The sequence below is a fragment of the Bos indicus x Bos taurus genome, chromosome X (assembly GCF_003369695.1).
Source record: "Bos indicus x Bos taurus breed Angus x Brahman F1 hybrid chromosome X, Bos_hybrid_MaternalHap_v2.0, whole genome shotgun sequence".
Classification (NCBI taxonomy): Eukaryota; Metazoa; Chordata; class Mammalia; order Artiodactyla; family Bovidae; genus Bos; species Bos indicus x Bos taurus.
Window position 1 is genome coordinate 88,159,704 of NC_040105.1, and position 18,038 is coordinate 88,177,741.

At 41.9% G+C, this 18,038-nt stretch overlaps 1 protein-coding gene across 4 annotated transcripts in view; it reads right to left on the bottom strand.

The window, feature by feature from the left end:
• The window catches only part of MID2 (midline 2), a 105,917-nt gene that overhangs the window by 24,240 nt on the left and 63,639 nt on the right, over positions 1 to 18,038 (bottom strand). For all 4 annotated transcript variants that reach the window (XM_027533786.1, XM_027533787.1, XM_027533783.1 and 1 more), the window contains exons 4-5: positions 8,482 to 8,589; positions 6,954 to 7,102 (exon numbers count right to left, since the gene is read on the bottom strand). In XM_027533786.1, the coding sequence (XP_027389587.1) occupies positions 6,954 to 7,102; positions 8,482 to 8,589 (257 nt within the window). The remainder of the gene's footprint in view (positions 1 to 6,953; positions 7,103 to 8,481; positions 8,590 to 18,038) is intronic.

Here is an 18,038-nt window from a genome sequence, read left to right on the forward strand (position 1 = left end):
AACGCTAGGCTGGATGAAGCACAAGCTGGAATCAAGATTGCTGGAATATCAATAACCTCAGATATGCAGATGACACCACCCTTAAGGCAGAAAGTGAAGAACTAAAGAGCCTCTTCAAAGTATAAGAGGAGAGTGAAAAAGTTGGCTTAAAGCTCAACATTCAGAAAACAAAGATCATGGCATCTGGTCCCATCACTTCATGGCAAATAGATGGAGAAACAGTGGCTGATTTTATTTTGGGGGGCTCCAAAATCACTGCAGATGGTGATTGCAGTCATGAAATTAAAAGATGCTTACTCCTTGGAAGGAAAGTTATGACCAACCTAGACAACATATTAAAAAGCAGAGATATTACTTTGCCAACAAAGGTCTGTCTAGTCAAGGCTATAGTTTTTCCAGTGGTCATGTATGGATGTGAGAGTTGGACTGTGAAGAAAGCTGAGCGCCGAAGAATTGATGCTTTTGAACTGTGGTGTTGGAGAAGACTCTTGAGAGTCCCTTGGACTGCAAGGAGATCCAACCAGTCCATTCTAAAGGAGATCAGTCCTGGGTGTTCATTGGAAGGAATGATGCTGAAGCTGAAACTCCAATACTTTGGCCACCTCATGCAAAGAGTTGACTCATTTGAAAAGACCCTGATGCTGGGAAAGATTCAGGGCAGGAGGAGAAGGGGACGACAGAGGATGAGATGGTTGGATGGCATCACTGACTCAGTGAGCATGAGTTTGAGTGAACTCTGGGAGTTGGTGATGGACAGGGAGTTGGTGATGGACAGGGAGTTGATGATGGACAGGGAGTTGGCGATGGACAGGGAGTTGGTGATGGACAGGGAGGTGATGGACTGCATGCTGCAGTCCATGGAGTCCCAAAGAGTTGGACACAACTGAGCGACTGAACTGAACTGATGTTATATTGCTAAAAGGTTTAATTAAGTTATTTAAAAAGATACTCTAAGATTGTTTCTAAAGCTTATCTCAGTAACCAATCTTTGGATAAAGGTCAGATGCTCCATGATGTACAACCAGGAGATGAACACTTGGCTATAATCATTTAACTGACTCAGATGACCTGGGATATACCGGGCTATACCCAATGAAAGTTCTTGACTTAAATTCTTGTTTGCAACCTTACTAATAACCGCTAGCTATATTATTTTCTATGTAGCCTGCTTCAGAAGATTATTTCTTGCATTACCAAATGTATGACTGAGCCTGTGATAAAATGCTGATATGCAGTTCCATATGAGATCAAGAATTGTAATAGTAATAGTGTAATTGTAATTGTAATAGTGTAACTCTAGATATGGGAAGAAGCAACAAGAGGAAATATTTTCCTGGACCAAGAGGCTAGTAAGACAGGTATGGTCCAGAGACTTTCACTACTTACAAGGCCTGGATAGTGACAACACACATTGAGTGGCCTCTCAATGGAATCCTTGTTAGACCTGGGAATGAGCCCTCCCAGCACCGTGGGACACAATGACCATGAAATGCCCCCAAAACATGGTCAAATATATGGCTATGAAGGGGCCCTGCTGACTGAAAGTTGGCCCGTGCCAGCTGCCTCTACAAAGATTAAATCATGACCACTCTAAGATGTTGACCTTCAACACCACCTTAAAAGGAGTTCAGGGTGGAGACAAAAAATAAGACACTCTGTGCTCTGGGAAAAACAAAAACAAAACAAAACAAAACAGGCCTTCAGATAGTCAGATATTTTCAGTAAAGATTTTTATGAGTCCAAATTCTTGCATCTTCTCATACTTAGAGAAACACTAATGTCACGAATCAATGCCTGGACCTGGTTCTCCTGGCTAGCCCCCCAGCAGCTTTTCTACATCTATTAATCTTTGGGCCATATATCTTTAATTTTCTTGTTAGGTTTGTTTCTCCAAGTAGTAGTACAACAAGAATATCCCCTGGCCAACACCCAGACAGTGCTAGAATGCTGCCTTATCATTCTGTGGGCTCTCATCTCCCTCTGTAAATGCACCCTGAGGTCCTCAGGCTATTCTCCCTTTGAGATCTTATATGGGAGACCACCCCCAGTGATAAAAATAAAAGCTCAAGGGAGACCACCAACAACTAGCTGACCTGGAGATGTCCTGACACCTTTCAGCCCTGGAAAAGTCTTCTGCCATATTGCCCGAGAAACCTTAGAAAGGACACCCATTCCTTTGGGCAAGTGGGTTCATCCCTATCAGCCAGGAGATGATGTATGGGTTAAAGATTAGATTAAAAAAAAAAAAAAAAAAAACACTTCAGCCAGTTTGGACAGGCCCTCACACAGTTATCCTGGCAACTCCTACTGCTGTTAGTTATACGTGTCATCCCTTGGATCCACCACACCAGAGTCAAGAAGACAGCTACTTCCTGTGATGAGAACACCTGGAAAGCAGTTTAGGACCCCAAAAACCTCCTCAAGGTCCAGTTCCAAAGACAACGGCCCTCACCCATGAAGGACACTGAGCCCTGCTCTAGTTACTCTGGAAGCTGACTAGTCAACACACAGCAGAAGTATGACAAAACCAATACAATATTGTAAAGGAAAAAAAAAAAAAGAAGCTTGAAGATTCTTCATCCTTGCTCCAGCCACACACACTCCAGCAGCTGACTGGTCAACGCACGGCAGAAGCTTGAGGATTCGGCTATCAAAATATCGATGGATTTTCATTGTCAATGCTGGCCTCTATCCCTAATTGGTATTATTGCTGTGCTCTTTGCTACAGGACCAACTAGTTACAGGACCAACTAGACTCCTTGGCTGAGGTAGTTTTACAGAATAGGAGAGGGCTAGACCTACTGACAGCTGAAAAGGGAGGACTCTTCCTCTTCTTGAATGAAGAATGCTGCTTTTATGTAAACCAATCAGAAATAGTCAGGGACATGGCCCAACAGCTAAGGGAACAAATCATGAAAAGGAGAGAGAAACTAGCTAATTCCTGGGATGATTGAAACAATATCTGGATGTCACGAGCTGGGCATCGTGGTTTCTCCCTTTAATAGGTCCTCTCTTCATGCTCTTTGCAGTGCTCTTGTTTGGCCCTTGTATTCCCAATGCAATTACCCAGTTCATAACCTCATGGATTGAATCCATAATGTTATAAGTGGTAATAGCTCAATATAGCTCCCTAAATGATAGGGAGCTCTGAATGTCTTACCAAAACATGAGATGATGCTTTCTACAAGTGCTAGAAGCATTGAGAGGGGAGAATGAAGAGGAAAAGTTAAAATTTTACATAACCTGCTTGTTCTGCCTATGTAACTCAGCTTGCTCCTTGCAAAGTCTGGATCACTTAGGTCACGTACTCTCAGAAAGTGGGGACTTATAATACTAGGAACTGGAGCTTATCTTGCTCACCCTTGTCCTGCTCTTTGCAATTGCCCTGCCCCCGCAAACCTGCTTAATTATGCCTGTATGTGTAAAGGTCAGGCATCCCCCTCCCCATCTTGACTCCTGTTCCCATACACATGAAACCCCCTTAGTTTAAACCAGCCTATTAGCAGCTAGTGTTGCCCACTAATCTGTCTATAAAAACTCTAGAACCCCTTTGTTCAGGGCTCAGAGGTTAGAGTGTTAACTCCTCTGGGCCCGCCAGTGTAATAAACCTGAATTCTCCAACTCTCCGAGTGTGGTGCTTGGTTTCTCAATTACTGGTTTCTGCAACTGTAGAAGAAAAGATTTCTTAAAATTAGAGGGAAAATCTAGGGTGTCCGAAATCTGGCTCATAAGAGTTCCAGAAAGAGAAAAGGGAGAAGAGGAGGAAGCCATTGGCAAATAATAAAAGACAAATTCCTAGAACTAGAAGTCAATAGTCTTCAAATTGGAAAGACTCACTTAGTGCCCAACAAAAATGAATAATAAAAGACTCACACCAAGACATACATTGGTGAAATTTCAGGAAAAGTGGCTTAAAGATAAGACCTTCAAAGCTTCAGATATTAAAATATATGTCACATTCAAAAGATCCGAAATCAAAAAACTAGTGGACTTCTCAACACAACGTGGAAGCTAGGAGACAATAGAGCCATGGCTTTCAAAAATAAGGAAATGTTTTTCCGATCTTTCAATTTAGAAAATAAATTTAAAATATTCTTTAAACAATAAATTCTCAAAAATGTATTTCCCTTGTACTCTTTCTTAGGAAGCTAAGGGAAAATTTGTTCCAGAAAAATTAAGGTAATAAAATGTACATGAAGGGGCAATCAGGTGGTATCTGATGGAGTCCCTAAGTAAGAACACAGCTGAGAAATCAAGGAGACTAAGCTGGTTGAAGTTCTCAGGGCATATGACTAGAGAGGACAATGCACAGAGAGAATTCTGAGAACTGGAAAGGGCTTTTGCCCCTAGTATTCAACAAAATACTGATCAACACATGCATGTGGGGGAAGTGTCCAATGCCAGAGAAAGAGCCATCCAAAAGAATTAGAGGGGACGAATACTAATGCTTACACAGGCCCAGGAATAGTGTATGTTCCCACTGGCCAGACCAGGAAATCTCATGATTCATGGGGCACTTGTTAAAGTACTCAGAAGGGTCTTGCCTCAGTAGTGGGGAAAAACTTCCCCTGACTAAATACTGCTTTGATCACACCCAACAAATTTTCAAAGCAAGACCTGAAAGGAACAAGCTATTTTCAAGTAATTTAACTGTGTCCCAGAACAAAGTTTAGGAATATTTATAGGAATACAAAAATACACAGCATCCAATAAGATAAAATTCACAATGTTTAGCATCCAATAGAAAATAACCAGACATACAATGGACAGAGGATCCTGGTGGGCTATATATAGTCCATGGGGTCGCAAAGAGTCGGACACAAGAGACTGAGCACCGGCACACAAAGAGGCAAGAAAATTAAACCCATAATGAGGAGAAAAAAGTAAGTAGTTGAAACTCACCCAGATATTAAAATTAGACATTAAAGCAATTATTATAACTGTATTCCATATGTTCAGAAAGCTAGAGAACCCTGCTAACTTCCTGCTCATGCTCAGCAAATGACTTTGCCTCCTATTTTACAGAGAGAGGAGTAGATATGAAATGATAAATTCTTTAATTTCTCATACCAAACTGCTGGGCATACCAACATCCACATCCATTACTTGGCTACATACCTTCTTTTTTCCATACCTTCAGTTTTGCCCATCTCTAGCTGACCTCACATCCACTTTTAAACTCATTCATGTCTCTCCTATCTAAAAAAAAAAAAATTTACAACCTTCCTTTATCTCATACTCTTTCTAGTTATCACCATATTTTCTCTTTCCCTTTACAGGAAGCTTCCTGAAAGAATTTTCCTTTCTTCACCTCTAATTTACTCTTCTTAAACACTTAAAAGTTATTTATATTAAGATAACATGTATGTGTGCTCACTCAGTCGTGTCTGACTCCTTGCGACCCTATGGAGGAGCCTGCCAAGCTCTTCTATCCATGGGATTTTTCAGGCAAGAATACTGGAGTGGGTTGCCATTTTCTCCTCCAGGGAATCTTCTCAACTCAGGAATCAAACCCACATTTCCTGCGTCTCTCACGTTGTCAAGCTGATTCTTTACCACTGAGCCACCTGGGAAGCCCCAATTAAACAGTCAAATATTGCTAATAGTAATACTGCAAGAAGTGGCAATCTCCTCTCATCCGCAATTTCTGTTCTCCAATAATAAGAATACTGAGTATTTATTTTGTACTGGGAATTATTTTTTAATTAATTATTTTTGGCTGCACTGAGTCTTTGTTGCCACACGCAGGCTTTCTCTAGTTGTGGTGAGCAGGGGCTACTCTCTAATTGCGGTGGCTTCTCTCATGGAAGCCCCCTCGTGGCTCAGACGATAGAGTCTGCCTGCAATGCGGGAGACCTTGGTTTGATCCCTGGTTCAGGAAGACCCCCTGGAGAAGGAAATGGCAACCCACTCCAGTATTCTTACCTGGAAAATCCCATGGACGGAGGAGCCTGGAGGGTTACAGTCCATGGGGACGCAAACAGTTGGACACGACTGAGAGACTAATGCTGCTCTTGTTGTGGGGCATGGGCTCTAGGGTGCTCAGTCTTCAGCAGTTGCCCCAAGGCATGTAGAATCTTCCTGGAACAGGGATTGAATCCATGACCCCTCCATTGGCAGGCAGATTCTTAACCACTGGACCAGCAGGAAAGTCCACATGCTGGGCATTATTCTAAACCTTTATGAATATTAACTCATTTTACCCTCACAAAAACTTTATGAGATAGGTACTATTATTATTTGCAAATAAGAGAATGAGAATGAGACTCAGAGAGGTTGTGTGACTCCCCTACGACCAACCAACTAGTTTAAGGTCAGAGGCAAGATTCAAACCCAGGGAGTCTAGTGCTATGGTCTAGACTTAGGTAGGGCATGCATCTATGTATGTGGCCAAAAGTTTCTCTGCCCCTAAACCAACACCAACATAGAAAGCTCCAGGCCTGACTAGGTAGCATAGAGCTGTGGCATCGCTAGGGTGCATGGTTGGCTGTGTATTAGAAGAACTGGGAACATACCGTATAGCACAGGGAACTTTGCTCAATGTTATGTGGCTCTGAATGGAGGGGAGCAGTTTGGGGGAGAATGGATACATGCATATGTATGGCTGAGTCACTTTGATGTTCACCTGAAACTATCACAACACTGTTAACTGGCTATACTCCAATACAAAATAAGAAGTTTTTAAAAAATCACTTTGGAAAAAACAGAATAAAACTGGAATTCTTCAACATTTAAAAAAAAAAAAAAAAAAGAAGAAGAACTGGGAGGTGGCAGAGAGAGAAAGGGGCGTCAGAAATCCACAGGGCTACCTACCACACTGAGGCTTAGTAAGTAGCCAGCTGGCAAAATCTTCAGGTGGCAGTGGCTACAAACATGCCCGAACTGAATTAAGTGACTTTAAGCTGGTCCCTTTTCCTAAGAGGAGGCATGTTGAAAGACCATAAGGAACTCACCTCTCAGCGATATTTTTTGCAGACTGGAGAAACCGTGCCTGGTCATTTTCTTTCAGGATATGCTCAGCTTGGTTGATGAGGACTGTTGACCGTTCAAGACACTGGCGGCAATTAGCAACCTGCTGTGCCAATTTTCTCAGTTTCATAACCTTAAAGAATTAGCAAAAGAAAAACAAGATAAACATATCCAGTGCTTAATTAAAAATGATAAAACAACATGAAGGAGATCTGCTGCAGTGATTCTAAAAATAAGACTTTTGAACATCCCATGGTCCCTGAACTGACCACTCTCCTTCTCCCCCTACTCTCCATGTCTATTTTGCCAACTCCTCCCTCCACCCGCTTACTGACCCTGCAACACACTCAATCATACACTCTAAGTTACCTACCTCTTCTTTTATTGATCATATTAATTATTTTGATTATAAAAGCAATGCATGGTCATTATAGAAAATTTAGAAAATAAAAAGTATAAAAAGAAACTCTACCACCTGGAGATCACCTCTGTTGACATTTTATTGTCAATATATTGTCATGTATATGTTTAATAAAAAACACCTCCTTTTTCTTTAAGAGTATCCACATTCATATGTATATATTTCTCTCTCTAGGCATTCATGCGTACCTGTGTGCTCACAGATCTGTGTTCTCAGAAACTTCAATATCTGTGTTAGTAAGGAACCACCCAGCATGGCACAAAGTAATGGTTATCACTCCAGGCTCTCAGAGCTTCTCCCATTGTACACATAGCATGAGCTCATCATCACTATACTAACCAGCAGACCAATAAGCATAAAATCAGATAGCTGCATGAAGGCCCACACCTCACCTTCTTGATCACGATTCTTCAGTTCCCATGTTAAAAGCCTGGAAGTCTTCTCTCTCTCTCTCCTTCATCCTTTTTATATATATAATCGGTTGACGATTCCCGTCAATTCCTTTCTAGCGATGCCTGTTATGTTCTTCCCTTCTATTTGTGCTGCCACTTTCCTGGGTTAGGCCTTCAACAACTTATACCAAGAATCATTCAGTAAGCCTCACAACTTGATTCCCTGACTTTAGTATCATCATATTCTGATCTACCCTGAATACTTCTGCTATATTTTTCAGTCTTATCCCATCATAAGAAACTGAATAGAATGGTTTCCTTATGCCTTTCAGATTAAGCCCTAAGTCCTTACAATGGCAATCATGATCCTTCCATAGTTCTGGTCCACAGTTCTTTTTGTATTGACTTGGAGTAAAGCACCAAATCTGAAGTGTACAACTCAATGATATTTGCATATACATATACCCATGTAACTACCAACCAAGTCACAATATGAAATGATTCCATCACCGCAAAACTGCCATCATCTTTTCTGAATTCAGAGCCATAGGCCAAAGATTGCTTCTTCTTTGTCTCTCTCCCTAAACCCCCATATCTTCTTGCTTTCATGATCCAAGTTTAAACTGGAATCATTGGAATGAAACTTGGACTTTTGTAAAGTCAACTTGGCCTTGGTCTCACTAAAGTGCTCTGTTTTACCTTTGTCTCTTTGATTTTGACAGCAATCATTTGCTTCCTCTGCTGGATGATCTCTACCAATTCGTCACATTCTTCCATAAGTTTTGCCTCATGCATAGCGGTATTCACCTGCCAAGAAAGTCCAGAGTGTTACATAGTGATTTCTGCCCTTGTCCCCTGCAGGTTCTCAAAGGTTTGGACTAACAGCTAAGCATGCACAACTTCTTCAGTACCTCCCTCATAAGATCCACTCCTAGAAGAAGGGTAGAGATGATGATATTAATGATGCAAGGGCATTGAAGCACCACAGACAGGAAGGTCTCTGGCCTCTGGTATATCATGATGGTTAATGGAAGGCTGGGCAGAAGGACAGATGAGATGGGGGCATATTATTCCCACTGTTCAATTCCCTTTAATCTAGCACCCTGTCCTCCTGTTGTTCTTTTGCAAAGAGAGTACAAAGATATAAGTATGTCAGGGAAAGAGGATCCCTCTCCATAGGCACAAGAATACTAAGGTTAACCTTACAACAACATATTTCTACCATCCTAATAAAAATGTTTTCAGTTTTCCTTGTTCCTTTCTAATTTTAAAATATATGAATGTTTAGCTCTATCTTCATATTAAGTATATGATCGTATAGATGTATTTTCACACAGTTGTCATCATGTCTTAATAGATATCTCTTACTCTGGGTTGTCCAGTATCTGAATACCTTTCCTATTTGTGGATACTGACTACATCAAAATATCCTTACTGCAAAGTCAGGATGGGAGGGTGAAAAAAAAAAAAGCCACCATTCTTCATCGTCTTCCCATGTACTGCCTTCTCCTGCCCATCTCTACTACTGTAGACATTAGATAATATGAAGTCCCTAGCTGGGCTAAAATGAGCACAGAGGATCTTTGGGCTGCCTAAATGTAAAGGGAAAGAAAAAGGAACCAAACTTATGTCTTTTAAGCACTCAATGTATCAAGTACTTTATAGATAAATTATTTCATATAATTATCATAACCACTTTATAATATAGGAGCTATTTTTATTTCCATTTCACAAATGGGAAAACCGAGGCTAAGAGAATTTCAGTGACTTGGTCGAGACTGCCCAGGTGGGAAGTGGTGAGAACAGAATTCAAACAAGATGTGTCAAGGGAAACTCCTGGGCTGGCAAGGTGGGCAGATAAGGTTCAGTTCCATTTCAGCAGCCATCACAGAGGGAAGCTCAATCATTCCAAGAGTCTATTCAAGGATCATTTGAGTAGAGCTCTAAAAAGCTGAGGCATAGACAATGGATTTCTTGAGCAGCAAAACTGAAGTCGTTAGATGTGCTTCATTAGCAAGGTAGGGCTGCATTTTCACCTGCTAGCCCTCTTTAGCAGAGAAGGCAATGGCACCCCACTCCAGTACTCTTGCCTGGAAAATCCCATGGATGGAGGAGCCTGGAAGGCTGCAGTCCATGGGGTCGCTAAGAGTCGGACACAACTGAGCGACTTCACTTTCACTTTGCACTTTCATGCATTGGAGAAGGAAATGGCAACCCACTCCAGTGTTCTTGCCTGGAGAATCCCAGGGATGGGAGAGCCTGGTAGGCTGCTGTCTATGGGGTTGCACAGAGTCGGACACGACTGAAGTGACTTAGCAATAGCCCTCTTTAGAGGGCTCCTTTATGTACTCCAAGCCCAGCAAGATACCTGTCACTAGGCCCCACTGTCTCCTCTCTTACCCTCTAAGGTCCCTGCTGGTCAATTTTCTGTTTCCTATTAAACTGAAATTAAATATGCTTGCTGAATTTCAACCTTCTTTTGGTTTATTTTCACTTGCCAGAAGGGAAATGCCACAGTGAGAGCTTCCATTTATTCTGAATGAACAGTCCCACTCTGGCCATCCTAATTTTTTTCTCAGACTGCTCACCTCTCCCTAAATTGGTTCTTCCTTTCCAAGGCAGATAATATCACCCTCTCAAAGAATTCCCACTCATGTGGGAATCAGAGATTGATCTAGTGCTCCCTGGATCTCTGCAGAGACTCTTTGGAGACATAAGACAGTTCCTATTTATAGCCGCTGATGGTATAGTACACAGTGGTGTGATGCCTTGTTTCTTTTATTTCAGCCCTTGGAGTAACCTTGACCTAACACTCACTGTATGCCAGGCACTGTCCTGAATAGTTTATATACTAGGTCTCTCAAACATCAAAACAACCCTATGGATCTTTTAATTAAAATACCAGCAGAAGCTTTCTAAGGCAGTGCTTCATCTCTCTAAAAGGATCTATTTAAATGGATGCCATATTATTTGAAAGTGAAAATGAAGGTCACTCAGTCATGTCATGAAGTTTGGGGCTTCCCTGGTGGCTCAGTTGGTAAAGAATCCACCTACAATGCGGGAGACCTGGGTTTGATTCCTGGGTTGGGAAGATCCCCTGGGGAAGGTAACAGCTACCCACTCCAGTATTGTGGCCTGGAGAATTCCACTGACAGAGGAGCCTGGCAGGTTACAGTCCATGGGGTTACAAAGAGGTGGACATGACTGGGTGACTTTCACTTTCATATTATTGGGGACTATTTTGATTACTTTTAATAAAACCAATTCTAGCTTCACCTGAAAAAAAAAAAAAAAACAACCCTATGAAGGAGGTACCATTAGCCCCATTTTACAGATAAGGAAACCTGAGCACAGAGAAACTGACTTGCTCAAGGCCCCACCCCTAGTAAGTGGCAGAGATGGAATTTGAGCCCAGAGCATCCATCTCTAGGAGTTCACACCTTTAACTATCATACTAAACTGTCTCTCCAGTCTAGTGTAGCAGAATCCTGTCTTCAGCTCCTGAGAATCGTTACCTCTTCTGCACTATCCATCTTTATTTTGTCATTGTATTCTCTTTAGTGTTTTCAGACTATCTATGTTCCCCCAGAAGGCCATGTACATCCATGTCTTGTGCCTTTGCTCAAGACTGTACTTTCACTTAGAAACTCATTTCACTATTTATTTGTTCAACAAAGTTCTACTTATCGTCCCAAACCCAGGTCAAAGATTGTCACTTCTGAAACGTTCTCTCACCTGCTTGGATACAATTGATTCCCTATTTATATTCCCATAGCACTTTATATCGGAGAAGGCAATGGCACCCCACTCCAGTACTCTTGCCTGGAAAATCCCATGGACGGAGGAGCCTGGTGGGCTACAGTCCATGGGGTCGCTAAGAGTCGGACACAACTGAGCGACTTCACTTTCACTTTGCACTTTCATGCATTGGAGAAGGAAATGGCAACCCACTCCAGTGTTCTTGCCTGGAGAATCCCAGGGACCGGGGAGCCTGATGGGCTGCCATCTGTGGGGTCGCACAGAGTCAGACACGACTGAAGCGACTTAGCAGCAGCAGCAGCAGCAGCACTTTATATGGGCTTCCCTGGTGGCTCAGCAGTAAAGAATCTACCTGCAATGCAGGAGAGGCAAGAGACGCAGGTTCAATTCCTGAGTCAGGAAAATCCCTTGGAGGAGGGCACAGCAACCCACTCCAGCATTCTTTCCTGGAGAATCACCAGGGACAGAGGAGTCTGGTGGACTACAGTCCATAGGGTTGCAAAGAGGCAGACACAACTGAAGCGGCTAAGCATGCACACACAACACTTTATATATAATTCTATCATATCATTTACTACCTTATAGGAATTTATTAATTTGACTTTCCTGAGCAAACATGAGCTCCGGAGGCCAGGGGCTGTGTATTATTTGACTATATCTCCAGCACAGTGACTGGCATATGGTTGGTGTTCAGTAAATATTTGTTGCATTGAATTGAATGGAGAGCAGTATCTTACTGCTTGTCAGACATGTTCACTTAGTTACTCAAGTTATCATAACTCAGTATGTCTAAAAACAAACTCATCATCTTCCCTCTAAACCCAGCTTCCATCTCTGATTTCCTCTTTTAAGTTAATGCTATCATTATTGCACTTGTTCAGGTTCAGTTATCTAATTCTTCCTCATCCCCACATAAAATCACAGCAGTCCCAAAGTCCTCCCCTCCTTTCTTTTCAATCTCACTAAAGTCCTTCTGGTAATACAATGAGGCTCTGAACCAAGGAAACAATAAATTGAAGCCCTATCACCTTTTATTGAATATTATTATAAAAGCCTCATTAATTCATCTCTCTACCTGCAGAATCTTTCCTTTGCTTTCTTTCATAATCCATCCTATCCCCTGAAACCAGGAAAAATCATCACCATCTTTATCATCAACCAGGCATTAATCATCTCTTGTATGCAATGCATTATGCTCAGGACCTACCCTTAATAAATGTACAATCCAAAAGGGTGATAAGGCTTCAACTTTTTGGCTCCTTGGCCAATTTTATGGGGAAAAACACCTACATATAAAAGAAATCAAGGTAATATAAGTGAAATGTCAATGAGTGATGTAGGCTATAATGTATAGAAATTGAAGGGAAAGATCAGTCTCAGTGGGGAATTGGAGAAAAGATGCCTGAATGAAGCGGGACTTGAAAATGGATAGGACTCAGATTTAAAAGGTGATAAGGGGGAAATTTTGAGCCAAGATAATGAGATTGAACCTTACTTTAGTGAGATTGAACCTTATCAAAAAATATATAGTATCTTTGAAAATTTTGCAGGGGAAGAAAGAAGGTAAGATGGTGGGAGAATAACTATAATAAAATTTCTTAAGAAGATGAACTTGGGTTAATTTAATTGAGGGTAATAGCAAGCATGGGCTTCCCAGGTGGAGCTGTGGTAAAGAATCTGTCTGCCAATGCAAGAGGCATAAGAGTCATGGGTTCAATTCCTGGGTCAGGAAGATCCCCTGGAGTAGGAAATGGCAACCCACTCCAGTACACTTGCCTAGAAAATTCAATGGACAGAGAAGCCTGGTGGGTTACAGTCCCTGGTATTGCAAAGAGCTGGACACAACTGAGCACATACATACATATACACGCAGCAGCACCAAGCATGGGGACAATTTAGGAGGCTCCTGTGATGTGAACAGGGCCTAGCCAAGGAGGGTAACAGGAATTGAAAGCAAAGGTCAAAAACGAGAAGCATCCCTTTGCTTAATAATCTTCAATTAGACAACAAGCTCCTTGAGGAAAGTTTTTATGCCATTTTGTTTCTCCCACTGCAATAGGCACAATGCCTAAACACAACAAACATGAAACATTTACTGATGGATTTAGCAAAGTGAAAAATCAAAACAGGAATGGAAAACATTAAAAAATATACTACAGTAAATGCATTTTGTAGAGAAAATGCAGGATGAAATGAGAGAGTTTGAGTGTGGTTTGGACAGTTACATCAGGCAAAATGAAACAGCTAGATGCAACTAGTAGAGCAGACAGTTGGCTGAAGAGGCAAAATCCCAAACTCAAGGTAAAGCAGTGACATTAACGTTTTTCCATGTCAAGAAGCAGCCCAAAAGAGCAGGGTCCTTAAGAGTTTTCTAAACAGGAAATACTCCAGGGAAAATCTGTCTTTATGATGTAAATAAAACATCTCAAATTGCTTGGAAGGCACTTGAAACCCCTGATATTTTCCTTGTCTGCAGTTTTCTTTGAAAATCCACTGAGGTATTCCACTCGCTTATTAACCCTCAGATGAAAACAACAGGGGTTACTTTTTTCCAACTGGGGTTACCTTGATAAGCATTCTTGGTTGGTTCATTGGTCAGTTGGTTGGTGGTTTGTGGAAGACCCCAGATTTTTATTTGAACCTTGTCCTTTGGTTTAGATTAGCGTGTTTGACTAAATGGCTTTATGTGTGTGGAAAAATCTATCCTCCCTGAAAATCCAACTAGGGGTATATTGCCACCCTGCTTATTTAACTTATATGCAGAGTACATCATGAGAAACACTGGGCTGGATGAAGCACAAGCTGGAATCAAGATTGCCGGGAGAAATATCAATAACCTCAGATATGCAGATGACACCACCCTTATGGCAGAAAGTGAAAAAGAACTAAAGAGCCTCTTGATGAAAGTGAAAGAGGGGAGGGAAAAAGTTGGCTTAAAACTCAACATTCAGAAAACCAAGATCATGGCATCGGTTCCGATCACTTCATGGGAAATATATGGGGAAACAGTGGGAACAGTGGCTGACTTTATTTTCTTGGACTCCAAAATCACTGCAGATGGTGATTGTAGCCATGAAACTAAAAGACGCTTACTCCTTGGAAGGAAAGTTATGACCAACCTAGACAACATATTAAAAAGCAGAGATATTACTTTGCCAACAAAGGTCCATCTAGTCAAGGCTATGGTTTTCCAGTAGTCCTGTATGGATATGGGAGTTGGACTACAAAGAAAGCTGAGTGCCAAAGAATTGATGCTTTTGAACTGTGGTGTTGGAGAAGACTCTTGAGAGTCCCTTGGACTGCAAGGAGATCCAACCAGTCCATCCTAAAGGAAATCAGTCCTGGGTGTTCATTGGAAGGACTGATGTTGAAGCTGAAACTCTAAATACTTTGGCCACCTGACACGGAGAGCTGACTCATTTGAAAAGACCCTGATGCTGGGAAAGATTGAGGGCAGGAGGAGAAGGGGACGACAGAGGATGAGATGGTTGGATGGCATCACCGACTCAATGGACATGAGTTTGAGTAAACTCCGGGAGTTGGTGATGTACAGAGAGGCCTGGCGTGCTGCAGCCCATGGGGTTGCAAAGAATCGGACATGACTGAGTGACTGAACTGAACTGTGTAAAGAAAGGGGAGTTTCTGATGTTTTAGACTGAGTCTCAGTGCCAGCCTTATAAGGCCTAAGTATTAGGACACACAGCCCTTCCTGTTAAGCCTCCAGATCTGTTCTGCTCTGTGCTCTCTTTTTTCTTCCCAAAGGCAGCAAGAATTTGACTGGCAAGTTTCTTTCCCATTGCCCACCCCACTCTATTTCCTGTAGTTCTTTTCCTACCTCTTAGTTGAAAGATTAAACCCAGAGTCAGACCTTGTCTTCCCCAATTTCCACCCTTCCCTGACACAAACACACAGATTCTCTGAAGGATTTACAAGGAAATCAATATGTAGGGGTTCACAAAAGCCACCGAGGTTTAAGAGGATGCAAAAATTTGTTTTGGTTAATTGTTTCTATTCCCTATTGAAATGTAAATGGACTAACCTTTTTACCCCTCCCTTCTTTTACAGAGCTTGTTTGAGAGTTTTCTGGGAGAACTCCCATATACTCATTCTTTTGGTCCTTTATCCCTGGGTTTAAAGTTCATCATCTTTCCCTCCAACTCACCCCCAGGAGAAACTTCTCCACTTACACCCTCTCCTTAGCTCAGTTGCATCCATCAGTCCTACAGAGCACCACAATGCAGTTCAGGAGGAACTGATAATTTATGTTCAGGTAGAATAATATGTATGAAGTAGTGGATGAGCCCTCTACCTGCAATGAGCATTTGCAAACTCAAATGCAATTTATTTACACGGTAAGAGAACTCCTTGTTGACATCTCCATCTCACTGTAGTCTGCTCTAAAAGGTCAATGCCAGCCTCTTTTATTTTCTGAAATCTTCTGTCCAAATAGGTCTTCCCCTTCCACCTCAAAGATTTTGAAATGCCAGCATTAAAGATCACTTGGGGGACTTCTCTGGCAGTCCAGTGGTTAAGAATCCAACTTCCAATGCAGAGGACATGGGTTCAACCCCTAGTTGGGGAACTGAGATCCCACATGTTGTGGGGCAACTAGGCCCACACACCACAACTAGAGAGAAGCCACAACTAGAGAAGCCTGCTTGCCGCAGTGAAGATCCCATGTGCCCCAACTAAGACCCAACACAGTCAAATAAATAAATATTTAAAAAATCATTTGGGGAAGTTTTCATTTCAGCACTTACTGAGTGCCTGGGCTTCCCTGGTGGCTCAGAAATGGTAAAGAATCTTTCTGCAATGCAGGAGATCTGGGTTAGATCCTTGGGTTGGGAAGATGCCCTGGAGAAGGGAATGGCTACCCACTACAGTATCCTGGCCTGGAGAATTCCATGGACAGGGAGCCTAACGGGCTACAGTCTATGGGGTCACAAAGAGTCAGACACAACTGAGTGACTAACACTTTCACTTTCCACTTTTATCGAGTGTCTACATCACACACATGGCACTAGGTGGCTTCCTGAGTGAGACCAAAATGATGAAAAAGACTCAGCTTCTGGCCTTCAAGTCACTTATAGTCTAGCGCAAAATACGACTATGAATTCAATTAATTACAATTTAATAAATAGCAGCAGAAGAAATATAATAGGATACAAACAAAGCTGTAGGAGAGCATAGAGAAGGGAAAGTAATTTGGCCTGTGGAAAAGGACAGTCAGGAGATTAGGGAAGGTTTCATGTAGCTGAGCTGGTTTTGAAGGACAAACAAGACATGGGCAGGCAGAAATGAGGTTTAAGGCAAGAGAATTGCAGGCAGAGAGAATAATATGAATAGCATAAGCAAAAACAGAGGCAGAAAAGCAGAGAACGTGTTTGGGTAAAGCAGATCAGCCTGACAGATGCAAGGGAGGGAAATAAGGCTAGAAATGAAGACTGCAGATGTATTCTAGAAAGCTGCACTGTGATTTGGAGTCTCTAAACTCAGCCGGATAAAATGTCAGGATCTTAGCACCATGTTGTTGTTGTTTAGTCACTCAGTCGTGTCCGAGTCTTTGCGACCCATGGACTGTAGCCCATGAGGCTCCTCTGTCCATGGAATTCTCCAGGCAAGGATACTGGAGTGGGTTGCCATTTCCTTCTCCAGGGGATCATCCCAACCCAGGGATTGAACCTGCATCTCCTGCATTGGCAGGTAGATTCTTTAGAGCTGTGCCACCAAGGAAGCTTGTGTTTAGGCATACATGTTCACATTTGTGGGGTAAATACACAAGGGTGAGATCTAGAGAGTTTTGTATCTTCAGAGAGGGTTATAAGCAAAGCACTATGCTTCATAAAACAAGCAGTAGAGTGGAAAGAATACTGGATGGGGAGTCAGAAGACCCTGTCATTGATCAGTAATATGATATTGGGCAAGCCCTTCTCTCTAGGCCTCATATTTCCATCTTTAAAGTGAGGGGCTAGGAACTGATGATTTCTTCAGTCTTTTGATGATCCAACAATTCTGTGGTTCTGAAGAGACAGAAAGGAGGTTTTTGCCTCATTTCACGTAGGATTTATAGCTCTCTATATAGAATCCCAGGTGCAAGCCTAGATTATACTTCTCCCACTTCTTGCATGTTCTAAACAGCTGCCTTGTGTGGAAAGAGAATATATGGCAGAAAGTAACTAACCCTAAGGCTACCAAGGCTTAGAGTTCTGATCCCTGAGGAGAAAGGATTCTAAAACCAACACAGACACGCAACATGGCACAGGGTCATTCCTAAGGCATGTATATGGAACAAATTGCCCCCCACCCCTCTCTGTTGCCAAGATTTTTGTTAGTTACTCAGGTAAAATAAACATAGAATACATGTGTTGATACATGTGTGTACACTGTATAAATGCTACATTACATGCATTTTTATACTATACAATTTTTTTTCCAAATCAGGAAGGAATTACCCAAAATGTTTGTAACATTTAACTCTATGGAATGTGATTATCTTG